At 49.1% G+C, this 18,102-nt stretch overlaps 1 protein-coding gene across 2 annotated transcripts in view; it reads right to left on the bottom strand.

The window, feature by feature from the left end:
* SCNN1B (sodium channel epithelial 1 subunit beta) overlaps positions 1–18,102 on the bottom strand; it is a 45,456-nt gene that overhangs the window by 14,341 nt on the left and 13,013 nt on the right. For both annotated transcript variants that reach the window (XM_063143179.1, XM_063143180.1), the window contains exons 3-5: positions 4,332–4,650; positions 3,021–3,306; positions 2,275–2,465 (exon numbers count right to left, since the gene is read on the bottom strand). In XM_063143179.1, the coding sequence (XP_062999249.1) occupies positions 2,275–2,465; positions 3,021–3,306; positions 4,332–4,650 (796 nt within the window). The remainder of the gene's footprint in view (positions 1–2,274; positions 2,466–3,020; positions 3,307–4,331; positions 4,651–18,102) is intronic.

The following is an 18,102-nucleotide window of genomic DNA, read 5'->3' as shown; positions in this document are numbered from 1 at the left end:
TCCTGAATGTTAATATGATGTGTGCTTTGAACATCTGTGTTTGAAGAAGACGTCTGGCTCAAGCAATTTGACCAGTAGCTGCTCTGACACTGACTGGGTTCGCATGACACAGCAACTCACTGTGGGTTGTTGTCTGGAACAAGCTAGGTGGTTTGTCATGTCATCCAAACCTGTACTGTTTGTGGGGAACAAGCCACCCTGAAAATCCACGGCTTGTTTCAACCCACAATGGGTTGTCACGTCGTCCAAAACCAGCACTGCCAATCCATGGTGGGTTGTGGGCGTCAGTGAGGGTGTTGCTCAGCAAGCGCAGCTCATTGAAGAACTGTCACTCGTTTGCCAACCCTCCTTTTTTATTATTATTATTTGCTCGGGCCCTGGCATGTGTGCAAATGAGGCTGACTTTTTAAAAAACCTTTTTAGCCCCAGGAAGAATGTGTGCAAAACCTAAAATTAAATTCTGGCTCTCAAATGGGCTTACTTTATTTGTTGCCTTGTCCGTTTCAGCTGGCAAACATGCAGAGACTGTTCATGGGATGATTTGCCAGGTGAGGAAAAGGAGTCAAGTTCACCCCTTTAGCAAGGGGACGCTGTAATGCCCGTCTCTGAGGGCCTTGGAATATTGGCTGAGTCAAGTGGGGTGTGTGTCATGGAATGCAGTGAGGGGGAGCAAAACATCTGTTGGAAAAAGGGCAGATGTGCAAGAGGAGTGCTGAAGGCAGCAGGAGAGAGAAGGGCTGAGAAGGAAAGTGGGGGAAACCAGCAGAGTGGTGAAGAAAAGGAAGGAACTAATAAAGCAGCCTTCAAGTAGAAGAAGAGTGAACCTCCACAACGGAGACCGGACACAAAACTCTAATGGAACTGGGACAAGGAATTGTTATGAGTCTTGTGGTGTAAGGTTATTGGATTATCATTTTGTTAATATTGCTATTAACAAATATTCTAACGTTGAGTAAATTCTGTTAAATATCTATTTATTTTTGTCTTGGGAGTGATTGCAATCTGCCCCTCCTCATCCTAGCCATAGAAACCTGAAACATTATAGATTTCCCGCGTCCTCCGTGTTGCCCTGGCACTCGGGGGTGCCCTGCTTCAAATCCACACTTGCCTGAGTCCCCAACAATTGTCAAAGGTTGCCACAGTTTAGTGCAAATGGGAACCAAAAGGGGGCGCCCTGAGGATCTCTGCTAGAAAGACTCGCTGCAGACTCAGGGCTGCAATCGGAGCAAGCGAGACAGGTTCTGCCACCAAGTCCCAGAGGACTACGCAGTGGAGGTGGCTGGAGGGCCTAGGGGGAAAGGGGAGCCCGATCGTTTGTGGGGTTCACCGTGGGGGTGTTCTGCAGACAACCCACACCACGTAGTTTATTCACCAGGAAGGGTTGTCGTGTTGTGCAAACTCACCCACATATATTGCTTTTCCTGCTGGGTGCGACTGACACAGCCATTGACATTTTAGACAACATCTGTGTCGTTTCTGAGATGAGACAGTGGCCGACGCTCCCTGCCCGCTGCCCTGGAAACTCACCAACACCCACGTTTCACTCAGGCAAACTGCAGACCTGCCTTGTTATTTATTCTGGCCTGTGGCAGACAGGCTGAAGCTTCTCAGGATCCAGGATTTTATTTTAATCCGACTGTAGTCCACTGAATGTTATTTTTCAGAGTCTAATCCACCCCAAACCCTGGGACTGAGTTACAGCAAAAATTTAATTAAATCAAATCAAGCAATCAGCACCAGTCACAAAGACCCAGGGAAATGGGGGAGCAAGCGGGCTCACCCCCCCTCCCCACTGAAGCAGAGAATGGCCACCAATTAACGGCACCGGCTCAGCAGCACCACTGAAGAGGGAGCACAGCTTGGGCTTGGGTGGTGAGAGGGACAATCCGGCGTTCTCTGCAGACCTGACACACAAGGAGGAGGCCTGCATTTGTCCAGCGCAGTCATGGCCTAACTAAGTGCATGCCCTGAGATTTCTGCGCACACCCCTTCCCAATTCAGAATCGATCTGGTGCTGATCCTGGACCTGTGCCACTATTTCCCACTCAGAAGTAGAGGCAAAAAGGTTCCTCAGGACGCAGGCAGAAGGACAGCCTTCCCCAACCTGGTGCCCTCCAGAGGCATTGACTACAGCCACCCCCCAGCCCCAGCCCCCAATGGCTGCCGTCGCATCACACGCCTCGACATTTCGCCCCCTCCCAGGTTCAGCGGATGGGGCACGTGTGGCTTCTCTGCCCTTCCAGCTGAATGTGATGTGGGCCCCGGGGTACACACCTGTAATTGCACGGCTCCGCCCCGTACAGGCAGGCCAGGATCATGTCCTCTGCCCGGTAGCCCATCTCGATCCTTTTGCTCACCGGCAGCTGGGACAAGATGCTGGTGGACTGCAGGACGTACCACTCGGTCACTGCCTGGGCCGCGCTGGTGAAGTTCCGGTAGGTGCAGCGGGAGCCGTTGTCGGTGCACTGCAGGCACAGCCAGAGAGGGGGGCAAAGGGGCCGGGAGAGCTCTCAGCCGGGCCGCTGATGGAAGCGCCACGGCCGAGGGCAGCACGGCGCAGGGGACGGCGCCCCTTTTGCCCCTGGGGGCCAGGAAACAGGCGGCTGGGCTAGATGGAGCACAGCCCACCCCCTCGGCCTCATCCAGCAAGGTCCAGCAGAGGAGAGGGTCCCCATGTCCCGGGTTCTCTCTCCCCACGCAGCAGCTCAGCCCTCTCTCCCTGGGGCAGAAGCACCGGGACTTGCTGGCACTTCTCCCCCCCCACCCCCACCCCTGGCCTTCTTGCGAGCTCCTCCGGGAGGCCCAGTGGAGCCCACTCACCAGCCCGGCTGCCCAGCGGCCTTATGGGGCCTTACACACGGGTTTGCCCCACATGGACGCACGTGTGCGTTGGGCTCTGATGAGCACCATGGCAGGACGGGACAAGGCGGGGCCAAAGGCCTGGGTAGGAGCCGAGGCAAGGGGGGGCTTTGCTTGGCAGATCCCCCCCGCCCCACTCCGCCCCCAGCAGCCCTGCTCACCAGCTTCAGGGCCAGCTTGCATCTCCTTCCTTCTGGGGTGGCGAAAGAGGAGTAGTTGTGTTGCCCCCCCGAGCCGACGGAGCTGTTCCCGAGGAGGTCCAGGATGACCGGGTGCGCCTCGTCGCTCTCGTCAATCACCACCAAGGGGATCTGGTTCCACAGCCGCAGATTGAGCTCCTCACTGGGGCCAGCTGGGGGAGACCCCGTCCCATTCTGCAGGATCTGCTGGAGGGCTGCCCCAATGAGCTCATCCAAGTCCTTCAAGAAGGGCTTCACCTTCGAGTAGCTGAAAGGCAACCAGAGGCACGCTGGGCAAGGAGCGTGGGGCGGCCAAAGGCATCTGGGCACCTCGCCCAGGAGAGCCCATCGGAGCTGCCACAGATGAAGGCGGCAGACAGGGCCCAGCCCAGCTGGGGGTCCTCAGCTCCAGCCTTGTGGAACAGAGAAGCAAGAGCCCTTGAGCAGCTCCAGCGCGTTCCAGCAAGGCTCACCATGGAGAACATCTGGCTGAGCTGTGGCCGTCCCTCCTGCTGCTGCCCGTAAAGGAGAACATCTGGCTGAGCTGTGGCCGTCCCACCCGCTGCTGCCCGTAAAGGAGAACATCTGGCTGGGCTGTGGCCGTCCCACCCGCTGCTGCCCGTAATGGCGCCCCCTCCCTTGCCTCAGCCCTTGTTTTCCTGGAATCTGTGAAGTAAATGTAGACAAGAGTGCCCTTGAGCAGATGCAGAGGGCAACTGCCTCATCACTGGCTGCATTTTAATGGATGGTGGTTGTAGCTGCTTTAAATTTTGTATGTTTCAATTTTGGAGACTTTTTCTTCAGAAAGGTGCCTAAGAGATTTAAATGATAATAACAATACAACTGGAGAAATCCACCACCACCAAGAAAAACCTGATTGTGTGAATAGACCTGCGTTTTTGGCTTTGGGAGGGCCAGGGCCATTTTTGTACAGGACACCCCAGCGTGAAACGCCTGTTCCACAACATCCCTCACAGTCTGCGAGAGACAAAACACACCCTCTCACATCCCAAGCGGAGGGCAGGGGGGAGAGCCAGGGCTTCACCCCCCTCACCCATCGCTTGTCAGGCAAGCCACAAACAGCGAGATCGGGGTGGGCCACGTGTAGGCTGCACGCAACGCCCCCCCCCCCCCCGCTGACCTCCACCACTATGTCGCTGAAATTCATGGCAGCAGAAAATCATCCACTTGGAGTGGTAAACAGGCCTTTCCTTCTTCTTCGCCGCTGCTGCTGGAGGCAGCGGCACTGGGCGGCCCACTTGTCTGGCCTGAGTCCATGCCAAGGGAACTCACCGGAAGGGGCTTGCATTGCAGATGGTGACGGCAGGGAACGTCATGGTCTTGAAGCCAATGGCCAGGGAGGCCGTGACGTCGTAGGACAGGTAACTGTTGATGAGGATCCCCCACTGCCAAAACACGAGGGAGGCAAAGAGCAAGGTCAGGAAGAACCAAATGACCTTCTTCTTGGGACCCTCTCGGATGATGCGCTTCGGCCCGTGGGTGTTGGTGTTGTCGCAGTACCAGACCATCAGCTCCCGATAGGTGTAGCCAGGGCCCTTCTGGAGGCGGTGGAGCGCTCTCACAAAGTACTTCTTCAGTGTCATTTGGGAGTCTGTTCCAGAAAGATGAGAAGGCAAAAACAGGGACAGCTGGAATGAAAACTGGAATTCATCAGCAACATCATTTGACACCATTTCTCAGGGGATTGAATAAGGAACCCAATACTACACTTGATCTTAGCCAAAAGGCCGAGAATAAGGAACAGGTTTTGTTGTTTCCTCCTCACACAAAAAGGTGTCATCTTCCTTCCAGTGTTTGGGTTTGTGCTCTGAAGCACCAGCCAGTTCAGACCCTACCATGAGGCTTAAGGGCAGCCAACAGGGAGGCATGGGGCACAACCCACCGGCATTTTCTCATGGCCAGCCTCTCTGAAATGGTTCAGTCCCTGGTGGCTTGTACTCCCTTGTTCACGGATGGGAGTGTGTGCATGTGTGTAGTAGGGTGCCACTTGAATGGTCCACCTCAGGCACCAATGGAACTTAGAGCACACCAGGACGGTTCATTTCCCTCTCTGGCCATCTAGGCAGGGTCTTGGCGTTCCTCTTCTCTTGAGGACCAAGCATGACCCCCGCCCCAAAATCTATGTCAGCCCATCTAGACAGTTTGTGCACCTGATGATGCGGACTGTCAACTATCAAAGCTCCTGCTGCAAGAAATCCGTCCACTTTGCCTGTCACCTACACCTTCCGCCCTTTAATAAGAGCCAGAGCGCTTGGGTAGCAGTAGCCAGAGCTGCGAGTGGAGACCCAACATTTCAGCACAGCCACCCAAGAGGGCAGAAGCAAGGCCACAAGGCCAGCAGAGATGGACTCAGGCCAGAGCAAGAGGGGGTCTGGGTGGTCGCCTCATCCCTCTGGACTCAGCGATCCTGGCGCTCACCTGAATTTCCCAAGAACAATTCTCCTCCTGCGAGCTGTGACTGCTGCCTCAACCACAAGTGTACTGAGAAAAGCCTGAGAATGTGACTGTCTCTAAACACGTACGGCACAGCAGCTGATATGTGAAATAATACAATGGCACCACCCTACATAGAATCATAGAATAGCAGAGTTGGAAGGGGCCTACAAGGCCATCGAGCCCAACCCCCTGCTCAATGCAGGAATCCACCCTAAAGCATATACACAGAAAAGGGCCATGATCCAGAGCGCAATAGCTGTGCTCAGGTGGCATAGTATAGTGGTTAGAGTGCTGGACTGGGACTCAGGAGACCCAGGTTCTAGTCCCCACTTGGCCAGGAAGCTCCCTGGGTGATGTTGGGCCAGTCACGGACTCTCAGCCCAACCTACCTCACAGGGTAGGTTGTGAGGATAAAATGGGTTCTTTGCAAGAGAAAAAAAAGGCAGGATATAAGTGCAATAATAAAATGAACAAAGCTGCAACTAGCACCACGTTCACAGGCCTCATGTGCAGACTAGCACATGTGTGACCACATGCTGAATGCAGGCTGCCTCCTCCACATGGCGGACTCACATATACTATATACTATACACTATATACTATATACTGTCTATATACTAATGCCCAGAGCATGGGAAACAAACAGAATGAACTTGAACTCTTATTACATGAAGGCAAATATGACTTGATAGGTATAACTGAAACTTGGTGGGATGACTCCCATGACTGGAATATAGCAATTGAAGGATATAACTTGTTCAAAAAGAACAGAAGAAATAGAAAGGGAGGTGGAGTTGAACTATATGTTAAAAATACCTATCCCTGCACAGAAATACAGGCGGATGAGATTGGGAGCCCCGTCGAGAGCGTCTGGATTAAAATAAATGGGGCTAGGAATAAAAAGAATATGATAATCGGAGTCTACTACCGACCACCCAATCAAGGAGAAGACGAGGATGAAACTTTTGAGAAACAAATTACCAGTGTTTCAAGGAAGTGTGATGTAGTAGTGATGGGGGACTTCAATTACCCTGATATCTGTTGGGAGACCATTACTGCCAAAAGCGGCCCTTCCAAGAAATTCCTGACATGTATGGGTGATAACTTTCTCCTACAGAAAGTGGTGGAAGGAACTAGAGGATCGGCAATCCTTGACTTGTTATTGACCAATAGGGATGACTTAGTGGATAAAGTGGCAGTTACGGGAACTCTGGGGGAAAGTGACCACGTCATACTTGAATTCTTGATTATGAAGGAGACAAAAGTCGAGCGTAGCCATACACGTACTCTGGATTTTAGGAAAGCTGATTTTAATAAACTCAGAACTATAATAAGTAAGGTCCCGTGGCAAGGAAGCCTAAAGAGAAAAGGAGTGCAGGATGGGTGGGAGTATCTAAAAAATGAAATTTTAAAGGCACAGTTACAAACAATTCCAACAAGGAGAAAAGATAGAAGACAACAGAGGAAACCAATGTGACTCCACAAAAAGCTTATTGATGAACTGAAAACAAAAAGGGATACATATAGGAAGTGGAAGGAAGGCCAGGCTACAAAAGAAGAGTACAGACAAGTGGCGCAGAAGTGCCGAAATGGCGTCAGGAAGGCTAAAGCTGTGAATGAGCTGAGATTAGCGAGGGATGCTAAAAGCAATAAAAAGGCTTTCTTCAGATACGTGAGTAGTAAAAGACAGAGGAAAGAAATGGTGGTTCAGCTGCTTAATGAGGATGGCAAATTGATAACAGATGACAAAGAAAAGGCTGAAGTGCTCAATTCCTACTTTGCCTCGGTCTTCTCCCAAAAGCGGGTCTATGACCCCCCTGGAAAAAGTGAAGCAGAAGTTGAGGGGGCAGGATTGCAGTTTGAGATTGATAAACAAATGGTCAAAGAACACCTAATTTCCTTGAATGAGTTCAAATCTCCAGGGCCCGATGAACTGCATCCAAGAGTAATGAAGGAGCTAGCGGAAGAACTCTCAGAACCTTTGTCTATTATCTTTGCAAAATCATGGAAGACGGGTGAGGTGCCGGATGACTGGAGGAGGGCTAACGTTGTCCCTATCTTCAAAAAGGGCAAAAAGGAGGAACCTGGGAACTACAGACCAGTCAGTCTGACATCCATCCCTGGGAAAATTCTGGAGCAGATTATAAAGAAGTCAATCTGTAAACACCTTGAAACCAATGCAGTGATTACTAGAAGCCAACATGGATTTGTCAGGAACAAATCCTGTCAGACTAATTTGATCTCATTTTTTGATAGGATAACCTCCCTTGTGGACTGTGGGAATGCTGTGGACGTCATATATCTTGACTTCAGCAAAGCTTTTGACAAAGTACCACATGACATTCTGATTAACAAACTAGCTAAAAGTGGGCTAGATGGAACAACTATCAGGTGGATCCACAGTTGGCTACAGAATCGGACTCAAAGAGTACTTATCAATGGAACCTTCTCAAACTGGGGAGAGGCAACGAGTGGGGTGCCGCAGGGCTCAGTCCTGGGCCCAGTGCTCTTCAACATTTTTATTAATGATTTGGACGAGGAGGTGCAGGGAACGCTGATCAAATTTGCAGATGACACAAAATTGGGTGGGATAGCTAATACCCTGGAAGACAGAAACAAACTTCAAAGTGATCTTGATAGGCTGGAGTGCTGGGCTGAAAACAACAGAATGAAATTTAATAGGGATAAATGCCAAGTTCTACATTTAGGGAATAGAAACCAATTGCACAGTTACAAGATGGGGGACACTTGGCTCAGCAATACTACAAACGAGAAAGATCTTGGAATTGTTGTAGATCACAAGCTGAATATGAGCCAACAGTGCGATATGGCTGCAAGAAAGGCAAATGCTATTTTGGGCTGCATTAATAGAAGTATAGCTTCCAAATCACGTGAGGTACTGGTTCCTCTCTATTCGGCCCTGGTTAGGCCTCATCTAGAGTATTGCGTCCAGTTCTGGGCTCCACAATTCAAGAAGGATGCAGACAAGCTGGAGCGTGTTCAGAAGAGGGCAACCAGGATGATCAGAGGTCTAGAAACAAAGCCCTATGAAGAGAGACTGAAAGAACTGGGCATGTTTAGCCTGGAGAAGAGAAGATTGAGGGGAGACATGATAGCACTCTTCAAATACTTAAAAGGTTGTCACACAGAGGAGGGCCAGGATCTCTTCTTGATCCTCCCAGAGTGCAGGACACGGAATAACGGGCTCAAGTTAAAGGAAGCCAGATTCCGGCTGGACATCAGGAAAAACTTCCTGACTGTTAGAGCAGTGCGACAATGGAATCAGCTACCTAGGGAGGTTGTGGGCTCTCCCACACTAGAGGCATTCAAGAGGCAGCTGGACAACCATCTGTCAGGGATGCTTTAGGGTGGATTCCTGCATTAAGCAGGGGGTTGGACTCGATGGCCTTGTAGGCCCCTTCCAACTCTGCTATTCTATGATTCTATGATTCTATGTTTGGTGCACTTGGCACAGCGGGAGCATGCATGGACTGAAGTTTCTCGATTGTGACATCTATGCGCAATGCTGCATGAACACAAACTGGCTTAGAGCAAAATTTTGGGCACCTCACAATATTTCTAGAACTGCGACCTCAAGCAGGGATGTATGGAAATTTCATTCATGTTCGAAAACATGCTGCTCACAAGTCTGGATGTGAGTGAAAATGTGAGTGCAACTTTCGGGAAATGCTTGTACACTTTTGAGCTTGCGACATTTTTTGAAAATGTGCACTTAAAATTGTGCATTTTCTAAAATGCTTTAATTAATGGAGTGGGGAGCGTGTTTGGGTGCACGCTTAGAAGACTGTGCCTATTACCTGTTGGAAAATGCACACTCCCCCTGTTCAACACCCCCCCTCCCCAGTGCTTGCATTTGTGAGCGAGAAAGAGGTGAAAAGAGCATCGCGGGGAGGGGAGAGGGGGGCTCGACAGGCATAAGACTTGGTTGCTCCCCCATCCCTGTCCTCAAGTGATTTGCTGGGGGAGACTCCTGATGGTGTCTTGAGGCGAGGCAACTGCACACACACCCCCGGCCTAACCCTGAGGAGCAGGAAACGGACCCCCCCCCTCACCACGCCTCTCTTTCCCTGAGACTGAAGGCCTGCCTAGCAGGGACAGGGCTACAGGTGATGTGTTTCGAATTCTTTCGCCTTTAAGATACCATCGGTACATTTTGTCCTGCCCATGGAGGGTTGTGGCATAGTTTGCGTTGGCCGTGCAAGTCCGAAAAGGCACACCTTGTCCTCCTCCTGCAAGGCAAGAACGCATATTTCTGAATCTTTATATCCCGAGGTGGGATTTCAAAACAAGTGCAGGAAAAGAGACAGCCTGTTGCCGTTCAGACGAGAGGGCTTGGATGATTGATGGCTGTGGCCCCAAACAGGCCACCTGGGGCTCCCCGGAGGGCCAAGCCCCGCCTCCCCCCACCAGGTGGTTTCCCCAGCTGGGTTTTGTGAAGTTTCCCCCCATTCTAAAAGGCTGAATTGCCGCTCCTGAGGCCGAATGAGCGGCAGGAGAGGTGGAGGCTAAGCTAGGCGGGTAGTTTTGGGATTCTGTCCTTCGACCCCTTTTCTCATCACTGGGATGCAGCCCTGGGAGCATCTGCCAAATGGGATGCGGCCCGCAGGATGAGAGATGTTTGACACCCCTGGCTTAAGGTGTAAGGAAGGACGCCTGGATGAACTGAAAATGCCTCCGGCGTGGCACAGGGAGGCACATGGAGGGGAGGTTCAGCCAGTCGCATCCTCACAGACTGCGGAAAGGGTTCTGCACAGCACTTTGACAAAAACGTGCAAACTCCTGGGGCTCCGGCAGCCGCTCCATACTCGTGTTCTGAGCCTGACATGTTTGCGAAGGGGGCAGGCGAGTCCAGCACCAGGGCCCGGTTCACACCTGCATTTTTTCTGATATTGTAACACTCGCCTCGCAGGTGGGGCACACAGCCCCCCTCCCCACCTGCAGACCTCTCGCTGCGTCTCCCTCGGTTGTTTCCCAAACTACTTTCCAGGTGGGCTTTCTGACGACGCTTGCAGCTTCTATGTGCTAAGGAGACGTGTGCAGCATTCCAACCTGGTGGTATTATAACCCTTAACAGTGGGAGTGGCCCTAAAGCTTCCTCCCCCTCCCCCCTCCCCATGTCCTCCTCCTCCTCTGGTTTCCTGCTCTTTTCTCACACTGATTATATAGGATGACTCTATGAAAAGGAGGACAGGGCTCCTGTATCTTTAACAGTTGTATTGAAAGGGGAATTTCTGCAGGTGTCATTGCTATATATGTAGAACCTGGTGAAATTTCCTCTTCATCACAACAGTTAAAGCTGCAGGTGCCTTGCCTTCTTTTAAATCTGGTCACTCTAGTATAGCTCCTGCAGCTTTAACTGCTGTGATGAAGAGGGAATTTCACCAGGTTCTCCATATATACAAATGACACCCTCTGAAACTCTCTTTTCTATGCAACTGTTAAAGATACAGGAGTCCAGTCCTCCTTTTCATAGGGTCACCCTAGATTATAACAAGATCTGCGGGCAGGACGACTGCAAAGGGAGTGAAGGTTGGGCAACTTTGGGGAAAGAGCTGGGTGAGGAGCCATTTGGATGAATGGCGGGCCCCACGCGAGAGTGAGTGAGAAAGGCAAAGGGGGCCTGGGGTGGGTGGGGTCCCTCACTGGGTGGCCTGTGGAAGGCACAAGCAGAGGAGGCGAAGGCAGCAGCTCCAAGGCAGCCAGAAAAGGAGCAGGAAGGCAGACAGTGGGCCCCCGCATGTCCCCCATCAGCACCTGCCCAGGCAGGGGGAGGGGAGGCAGCACCACAATCTCCACCCTTCCCCCCCACACACGTTCTTCTCCTTCTCCCTGATCTTTATTTTTGTGATAAGGAATTATTTTTAAACAAGCAATGTGCGGAAGTGGAAGAAGACAATAGAATAGGAAGGACAAGAGACCTCTTCCAGAAAATTAGAAACATCGGAGGTAAATTCCAGGCAAAAATGGGTATGATCAAAAACAAAGATGGCAAGGACCTAACAGAAACAGAAGAGATCAAGAAAAGGTGGCAAGAATATACGGAAGATCTGTATAGGAAGGATAATAATATCGTGGATAGCTCAGACGGTGTGGTCAGTGAGCTAGAGCCAGACATCCTGAAGAGTGAGGTTGAATGGGCCTTAAGAAGCATTGCTAATAACAAGGAAGCAGGAGACGACGGTATCCCAGCTGAACTGTTTAAAATATTGCAAGATGATGCTGTCAAGGTGATGCATGCCATATGCCAGCAAATTTGGAAAACACAAGAATGGCCATCAGACTGGAAAAAATCAACTTATATCCCCATACCAAAAAAAGGAAACACTAAAGAATGTTCAAACTATCGGACAGTGGCACTTATTTCACATGCCAGCAAGGTAATGCTCAAGATCCTGCAAGGTAGACTCCAGCAATTCATGGAGCGAGAATTGCCAGATGTACAAGCTGGGTTTAGAAAAGGCAGAGGAACTAGAGACCAAATTGCCAATATCCGCTGGATAATGGAAAAAGCCAGGGAGTTCCAGAAAAACATCTATTTGTGTTTTATTGACTATTCTAAAGCCTTTGACTGTGTGGATCATAACAAACTGTGGCAAGTTCTTGGTGGTATGGGGATACCAAGTCATCTTGTCTGCCTCCTGAGGAATCTGTATAACGAACAAGTAGCAACGGTAAGAACAGACCACGGAACAACGGACTGGTTTAAGATTGGGAAAGGAGTACGGCAGGGTTGTATACTCTCACCTTACCTATTCAACTTGTATTCAGAACACATCATGTGACGTGCTGGGCTTGACAAATCCAAGGCTGGAGTTAAAATCGCAGGAAGAAACATTAACAATCTCAGATATGCAGATGACACCACTTTGATGGCTGAAAGCCAGGAGGAGCTGAGGAGCCTTATGACAAAGGTGAAAGAAGAAAGTGCAAAAGCCGGGTTGCAGTTAAACCTCAAAAAAACCAAGATTATGGCAACCAGCTTGATTGATAACTGGCAAATAGAGGGAGAAAACGTGGAGGCAGTGACAAACTTTGTATTTCTGGGCGCAAAGATTACTGCAGATGCTGACTGCAGCCAGGAAATCAGAAGACATTTACTTCTTGGGAGGAGAGCAATGACAAATCTTGACAAAATAGTTAAGAGCAGAGACACCACACTGACAACAAAGGTCCGCATAGTTAAAGCAATGGTATTCCCCGTAGTAACCTATGGCTGCGAGAGCTGGACCATAAGGAAAGCTGAGTGAAGGAAGAAAGATGCTTTTGAACTGTGGTGTTGGAGGAAAATTCTGAGAGTGTCTTGGACTGCAAGAAGATCAAACCAGTCCATACTCCAGGAAATAAAGCCAGACTGCTCACTTGAGGGAATGGTATTAAAGGCAAAACTGAAGTACTTCAGCCACATAATGAGAAGACAGGATACCCTGGAGAAGAGGCTGATGCTAGGGAAAGTGGAAGGCAAAAGGAAGAGGGGCCGACCAAGGGCAAGATGGATGGAGGATATTCTGGAGGTGACAGACTTGACCTTGGGGGAGCTAGGGGTGGCAACGGCCAACAGAAAGCTCTGGCGTGGGCTGGTCCATGAAGTCACGAAGAGTCGGAAGCGACTGAACGAATAAACAACAACTTTGGACTGTACACCTATGGAGGAGTGAAGCTGTGAATTACTACGCAACTTATTTTTAAACCTCTGTCGCTGTGCACTGCTGAAGGCGTGCATGCAGAGAGTAGAGTTAAAAAAGAAAGAAAAGAAAAAAGAAAGAAGGAAACTGAAACAGCCATTTCCCCTGCAATTGCAGAACATACTGAGGTTTGTGTCATGCGCTTGTGCTACAAACATAGACGACAGAGGACACCCAGGACTTTTCAAGCTCCTACGACTTCTCCTGCAATTGCATGCATGTGCCGTGCGCGATCATGATATAAACATGGTGAATGTGGCAATTAATTCATTAGCATGTGCCCCCACAGCAACAATTGCATTTTGAAAATATTGGCATGTTGCTGCCTCAGACCCAAAAGGGCCCGTAGGGTAGATCCCCCACCACACCCCCGCCATCGTATCTAGCAGAGAATTAACGCAGTTCAAGCTGCAACCCCACGCCCACTTGCCTGGAGTGAGCCTGTTTTTACAGCCACAAAGTTCACATTTAGCACCCACCCCACCCCCGGTCCCAAGTGGCTGGAATTTCACAGCATCCTGCTGCCCATGTCTGCCCAGAAGGAGGTCCCATTAAGTTCAATTAAGTTCAATGGGTAGGAGGGTGCTGTGTAATTCCAGCCACTTGGGACGGGGTAAATGTGAACTTTGCGGCTGTAACACCAAGCCAGCTCCTTCCTGACCACCCTTCTTGTGAGGCTGTAGCCCCGGGGCAGAGGAGGAGACCCCTCCTTTGCAAGCCCAGGGCCCCGAGCTCAACCCCCAGCAGCATCCCCACGCAGAGCTAGTCAAGAATCCTGCTTGAAAAACCCTGGAGAGACGCTGCTGCCAGTCAGTATCAGCAATACTGGGCGAAATGGACTAACTCCGTATCAAGCAGCTTCCTATGCCATATGCTTATCAGCATGATGAAGAGTTCTGGGAAACCTCACAGCTTGCTAACTTCTGTGACTTTTTGGTTGGTCCTAAGGAAGGTATTAGCTGTCTCTGGGTTGGTTTGCTTTTGCTTATGAAGCAGCCTTTGCTTTTGGTGATGATGATGTAGAACAGCCCAGAATTGCAGGGGTCCAAAGGGGGTGTAGAAAACCAAGCTTGACTTGCTAAGGAAATGGAAGGGGAAACTGCGGATGAAAACCCGGTAAAAAAAGTAGGGGTGATGGAGCTCATACTGTTAGTTTGCTCTAAATTGCCTGGACTTAAAGAAAAGGCAGAAATCAACCAAAACTGAAGACCAAATCAAAACAATACATAGGGAAACACCTTTCTTCACATGCAATCTAATATTTAGGGATACATTTTTCAAAAGAAGGAAGTAAACTCCTCAAAAATAAGTATGGCAAATTGTTCAGAAAGAATGAAGAGCAAATTGAAAAATGATCTTTGATAAATTTGTCCCTTTTTGGCCAAATATATCAGCTAAATGCACCGTGGTGGGCTGCGGTGATGGCTTTGGTGAGCCTGGATATTCACGTGCCTTCTTCTCCAACTCTCACTACTATTACTACTACATTTAATAGAACATTTTCAAAGCCATTCAAAGCCATCAACACCTACGCAATACTCATCTTCATATACTCATTTGGAAGCCTACACTGGTCACACACTGACCTCAAAGAAATAAACAGATTCAACTGCACAAAACTCACAAAATTCAGCATGTTGCATCCCAATTCATTCATTGGAAGAATAATAATCAGAAGAAAAGAAGGAAGAAGAGGCCTGCTGTATATTGACACAATTCATGCTAAACAGATAAAATCACTCAGAGAATTCTTTCGCACTAAAACACCCCCATTCATAAAGCCATAGTAAAAGCAGATAAAAATTACACCCCACTCAACCTAGCACTTCAAAACGAAGACCAAACACGACCATTCACACTCGTAGGGAAAAAAGAAAAATGGGCACAAAAAGCACTTTGTAGCAAGCACTACAACATAATACAGAACACACAAATAAACAAAGAACACTCATATGAATGGCTTAGGAAGGGCGAGCTATTTCCTGAAACAGAAGAATACCTAATAGCCATACAGGATCAAGTCATAACAACCAAGAAATACCCAAAATACATCATTAAACATAACAGTGTAACAACAGGTTCATGTAGGAAATGTCATCAATTCCAAGAAACAATAGACCATGTAACAGGAGGATGTAAAAATCTGGCTTGAATGGACTATATGGACAGACACAATACAGCTGCAAACTCAGACATAACAGTTACAGACAAAAAAAGAAAACACACTTACCTCAATGACATAGCAATACCTAATGACAAAAATGTTGTGGAAAAGAGAGAAAAATAAACACCACTGGCTATGGAAATTAAAGAACTGTGGCAACAGGAAAAGGTCACAATTATTCTGTTAGTCACATCAGTCACTGGCATCACATCAAAAAACTATACAGAAACACCTTCAGAAACTGGGTGTACCAAAATACATCCACACCAACATCCAGAAAGCAGTCATACTTAAAACATGTCCAATAGTAAGGAGATTTCTGAGTCAGTAAAGAACAGCATGACTTGGCAAAGCTCGTCATGCCTGTCTAGAAAAACTGCCACCAGCGAGAAAAGAGAAATGATGATGATGATGATGATGATGATACAAAAATTGAAGCACCAACCTCTAAGTACAAATCTGAGTAAAACTGTCTCAACATTATGTCAAAATTAAGAAGTTAACTGGAAGTTACAAGTTTTAGTTTTTGTGAACCGCCCAGGGAGCTTCGGCTATTGGGTGGTATAAAAATGCAACAAATAATAATAATAATAATAATAATAATAATAATAATAATAATAACAACAACAACAACAACAACCACCACCACCCTAATTGTTGGAAATGCAAAAAAGAAATTGGCCCTGGTCCAATGCACTTAAATACTTATTAAATATTAAGGTAACAATTAGAAAAACCCTAAATCCAATTATATATTTTATTGCTGAAGGAAAAATAGTAATAGAAATCGCCCCTAAATGATTTTCTATATACATGATTTACTAAAAGTAGTATTGTAACAGCAGTAAGAGTGGGAGAAAAGGTGGCATGAATATGCAGGCTCAGCAAAGCCAAGAAAGTGGCCCGATCTACACAGAAACAGTTCCAGAAGCGTTTTCGGGCTTTATCACGATTTTCATGAAATCACTTTGTTCCATCAGCAGCACACAAAGCAAGAAAAGTGAAGTATACCCACTTCCTAAAACCTCGGGGTCGGATGGGTGGAGTCCGGTGAGTAGAACTGACAGTCATCAAGCGTCGAACAAGAGCCCCTCTCAATGCCCCCCTGCTCAGGGTAGTTTCATGTAAGAGATGAATGACGTCCCGCAGCTTACCCCACGCCTCTCTCCTCGCATCCACCAGGACCGAGAATCAGCACTATTGAAGCCCTGCTCCCTGCCTGAGCTACTACCCCAGTACAACTGAATTGTGACTATTGTGCTAATGCACAATAGCAATGTTGAAGCCTCCTTTCTACACAGAAATGAAACAGAGCAACTGATAAATGGTGCAAAGGCAAGGCGGGCAGCGAAATGGCATTACTCTGGTGTAATGGTGCTGCGCAGGGAAAGGTGCTCCTGCCAAGGCAGGGGAGAAAGGGGGCAGACACACCAGACACACCCCTAGGCACGCCCAGTACGCAGGATTTAATTTGGGAGAACAGGGCACACTGCAGTGGGACCAATCAGGAGCTGCATTTAAGGAAAAAAGATGCAGCAAAAGGACTGTGAAAATTCTCCTTTTTAAGAGGGAAGCCACGCAGCTCCTGCAGAGTGGCAGCGACGTCATACGTCACGAACGGTCCTTATGTGCTCTTGCTCTGCCCTACGTCACCTGTGTTCACTTGATCACTGCAAGCCACTGTGGCTTATTTAAGCCACAAGGGGTTGTGGTACCCATGAGCTCCAGGTTGCTGATTCATGCCCCTGCAGCTTCTCACGTGGTCCAGAACCCAGTGGCTGTGGCTTGTGGGGTGGTTAACAAACCAACCCACAAACCTACAAGAGGCCATCGGTTTTGGGCAGTTTGTTAACCACCCCAGCTATCTACCCTTGCTTGGTTCAGATGAGGGTGGCACGGAACCAGCACTGTGGCTTATTAACCACCCGAGTCATGTGAACCGGGCTGGGGAAAGGGGCAACTTGTATCAACACTGGCAACTGTTCGTAACCATTAGAGAACAAGGTCGCAGCCTTTAGCAAATGATAACCTGGGGTGGCCACTTGGCAGACCCCTGGTTGAGACCAGGTGAAGGTAAGAGGCTGAAGCTCGCCCAAGTCAGCCTCAGCTGACCTGCTCAGTGAATTCTACAAGAAGTCTGGCAACCAGGCCTGGGCCGGGCCGGGCTCAGTAAACAGAGCCAGTACTTGCCGGATGGTTCACAGGCTCTCCTCTCAAGCCCTTTGCCATTCATCACAAATGTCACAGGCCAACGGGCTGGCAAGGAGCAACAGAACCCAGCAATGATGTGGTGTGGTCAGGCAAGGAAAACATTTGCAGAACACACAGGATCTGTAATTTGATCAGCCACCGTTTTGCTTCACTGGGAGTACACGCAAGGCCAGAAATAATAGCCTGGGTTTGGCAAACTCTGAACTGGAGCCGCCGCCCCCCCCACCCCGACAAACCTTTGCACAGCTTTGTGCCAAGTGCAGTGTGTGCACAGCAGCAGCTCCCCCGCACCCTGGAAAGAGGTACACAGAGGTGTAGATTTTTACAAGCCCAATGTGGAAGAATTCCAGAGGACAAGTTCAGTTCTCGTCACCCAGCAGGACTGGGGCAAGAGGGCCCTCCTGTTGGACCCACAGCAGGACTGGAATGCCACTCTGGCCTGCCCTGCAAGGGCCCTGCCCTGCCCACCCCTTCGCTTCGTGACTGCCCCTTCATTTCCCATTGCTGGAGCAGGCTAGAACTGGAAGAG

Source organism: Elgaria multicarinata, chromosome 17 (genome assembly GCF_023053635.1).
Source record: "Elgaria multicarinata webbii isolate HBS135686 ecotype San Diego chromosome 17, rElgMul1.1.pri, whole genome shotgun sequence".
Taxonomy (NCBI): Eukaryota; Metazoa; Chordata; class Lepidosauria; order Squamata; family Anguidae; genus Elgaria; species Elgaria multicarinata.
Note: the sequence above shows the minus strand (reverse complement) of the source record. Positions and strands in the feature narration are given on the sequence as shown.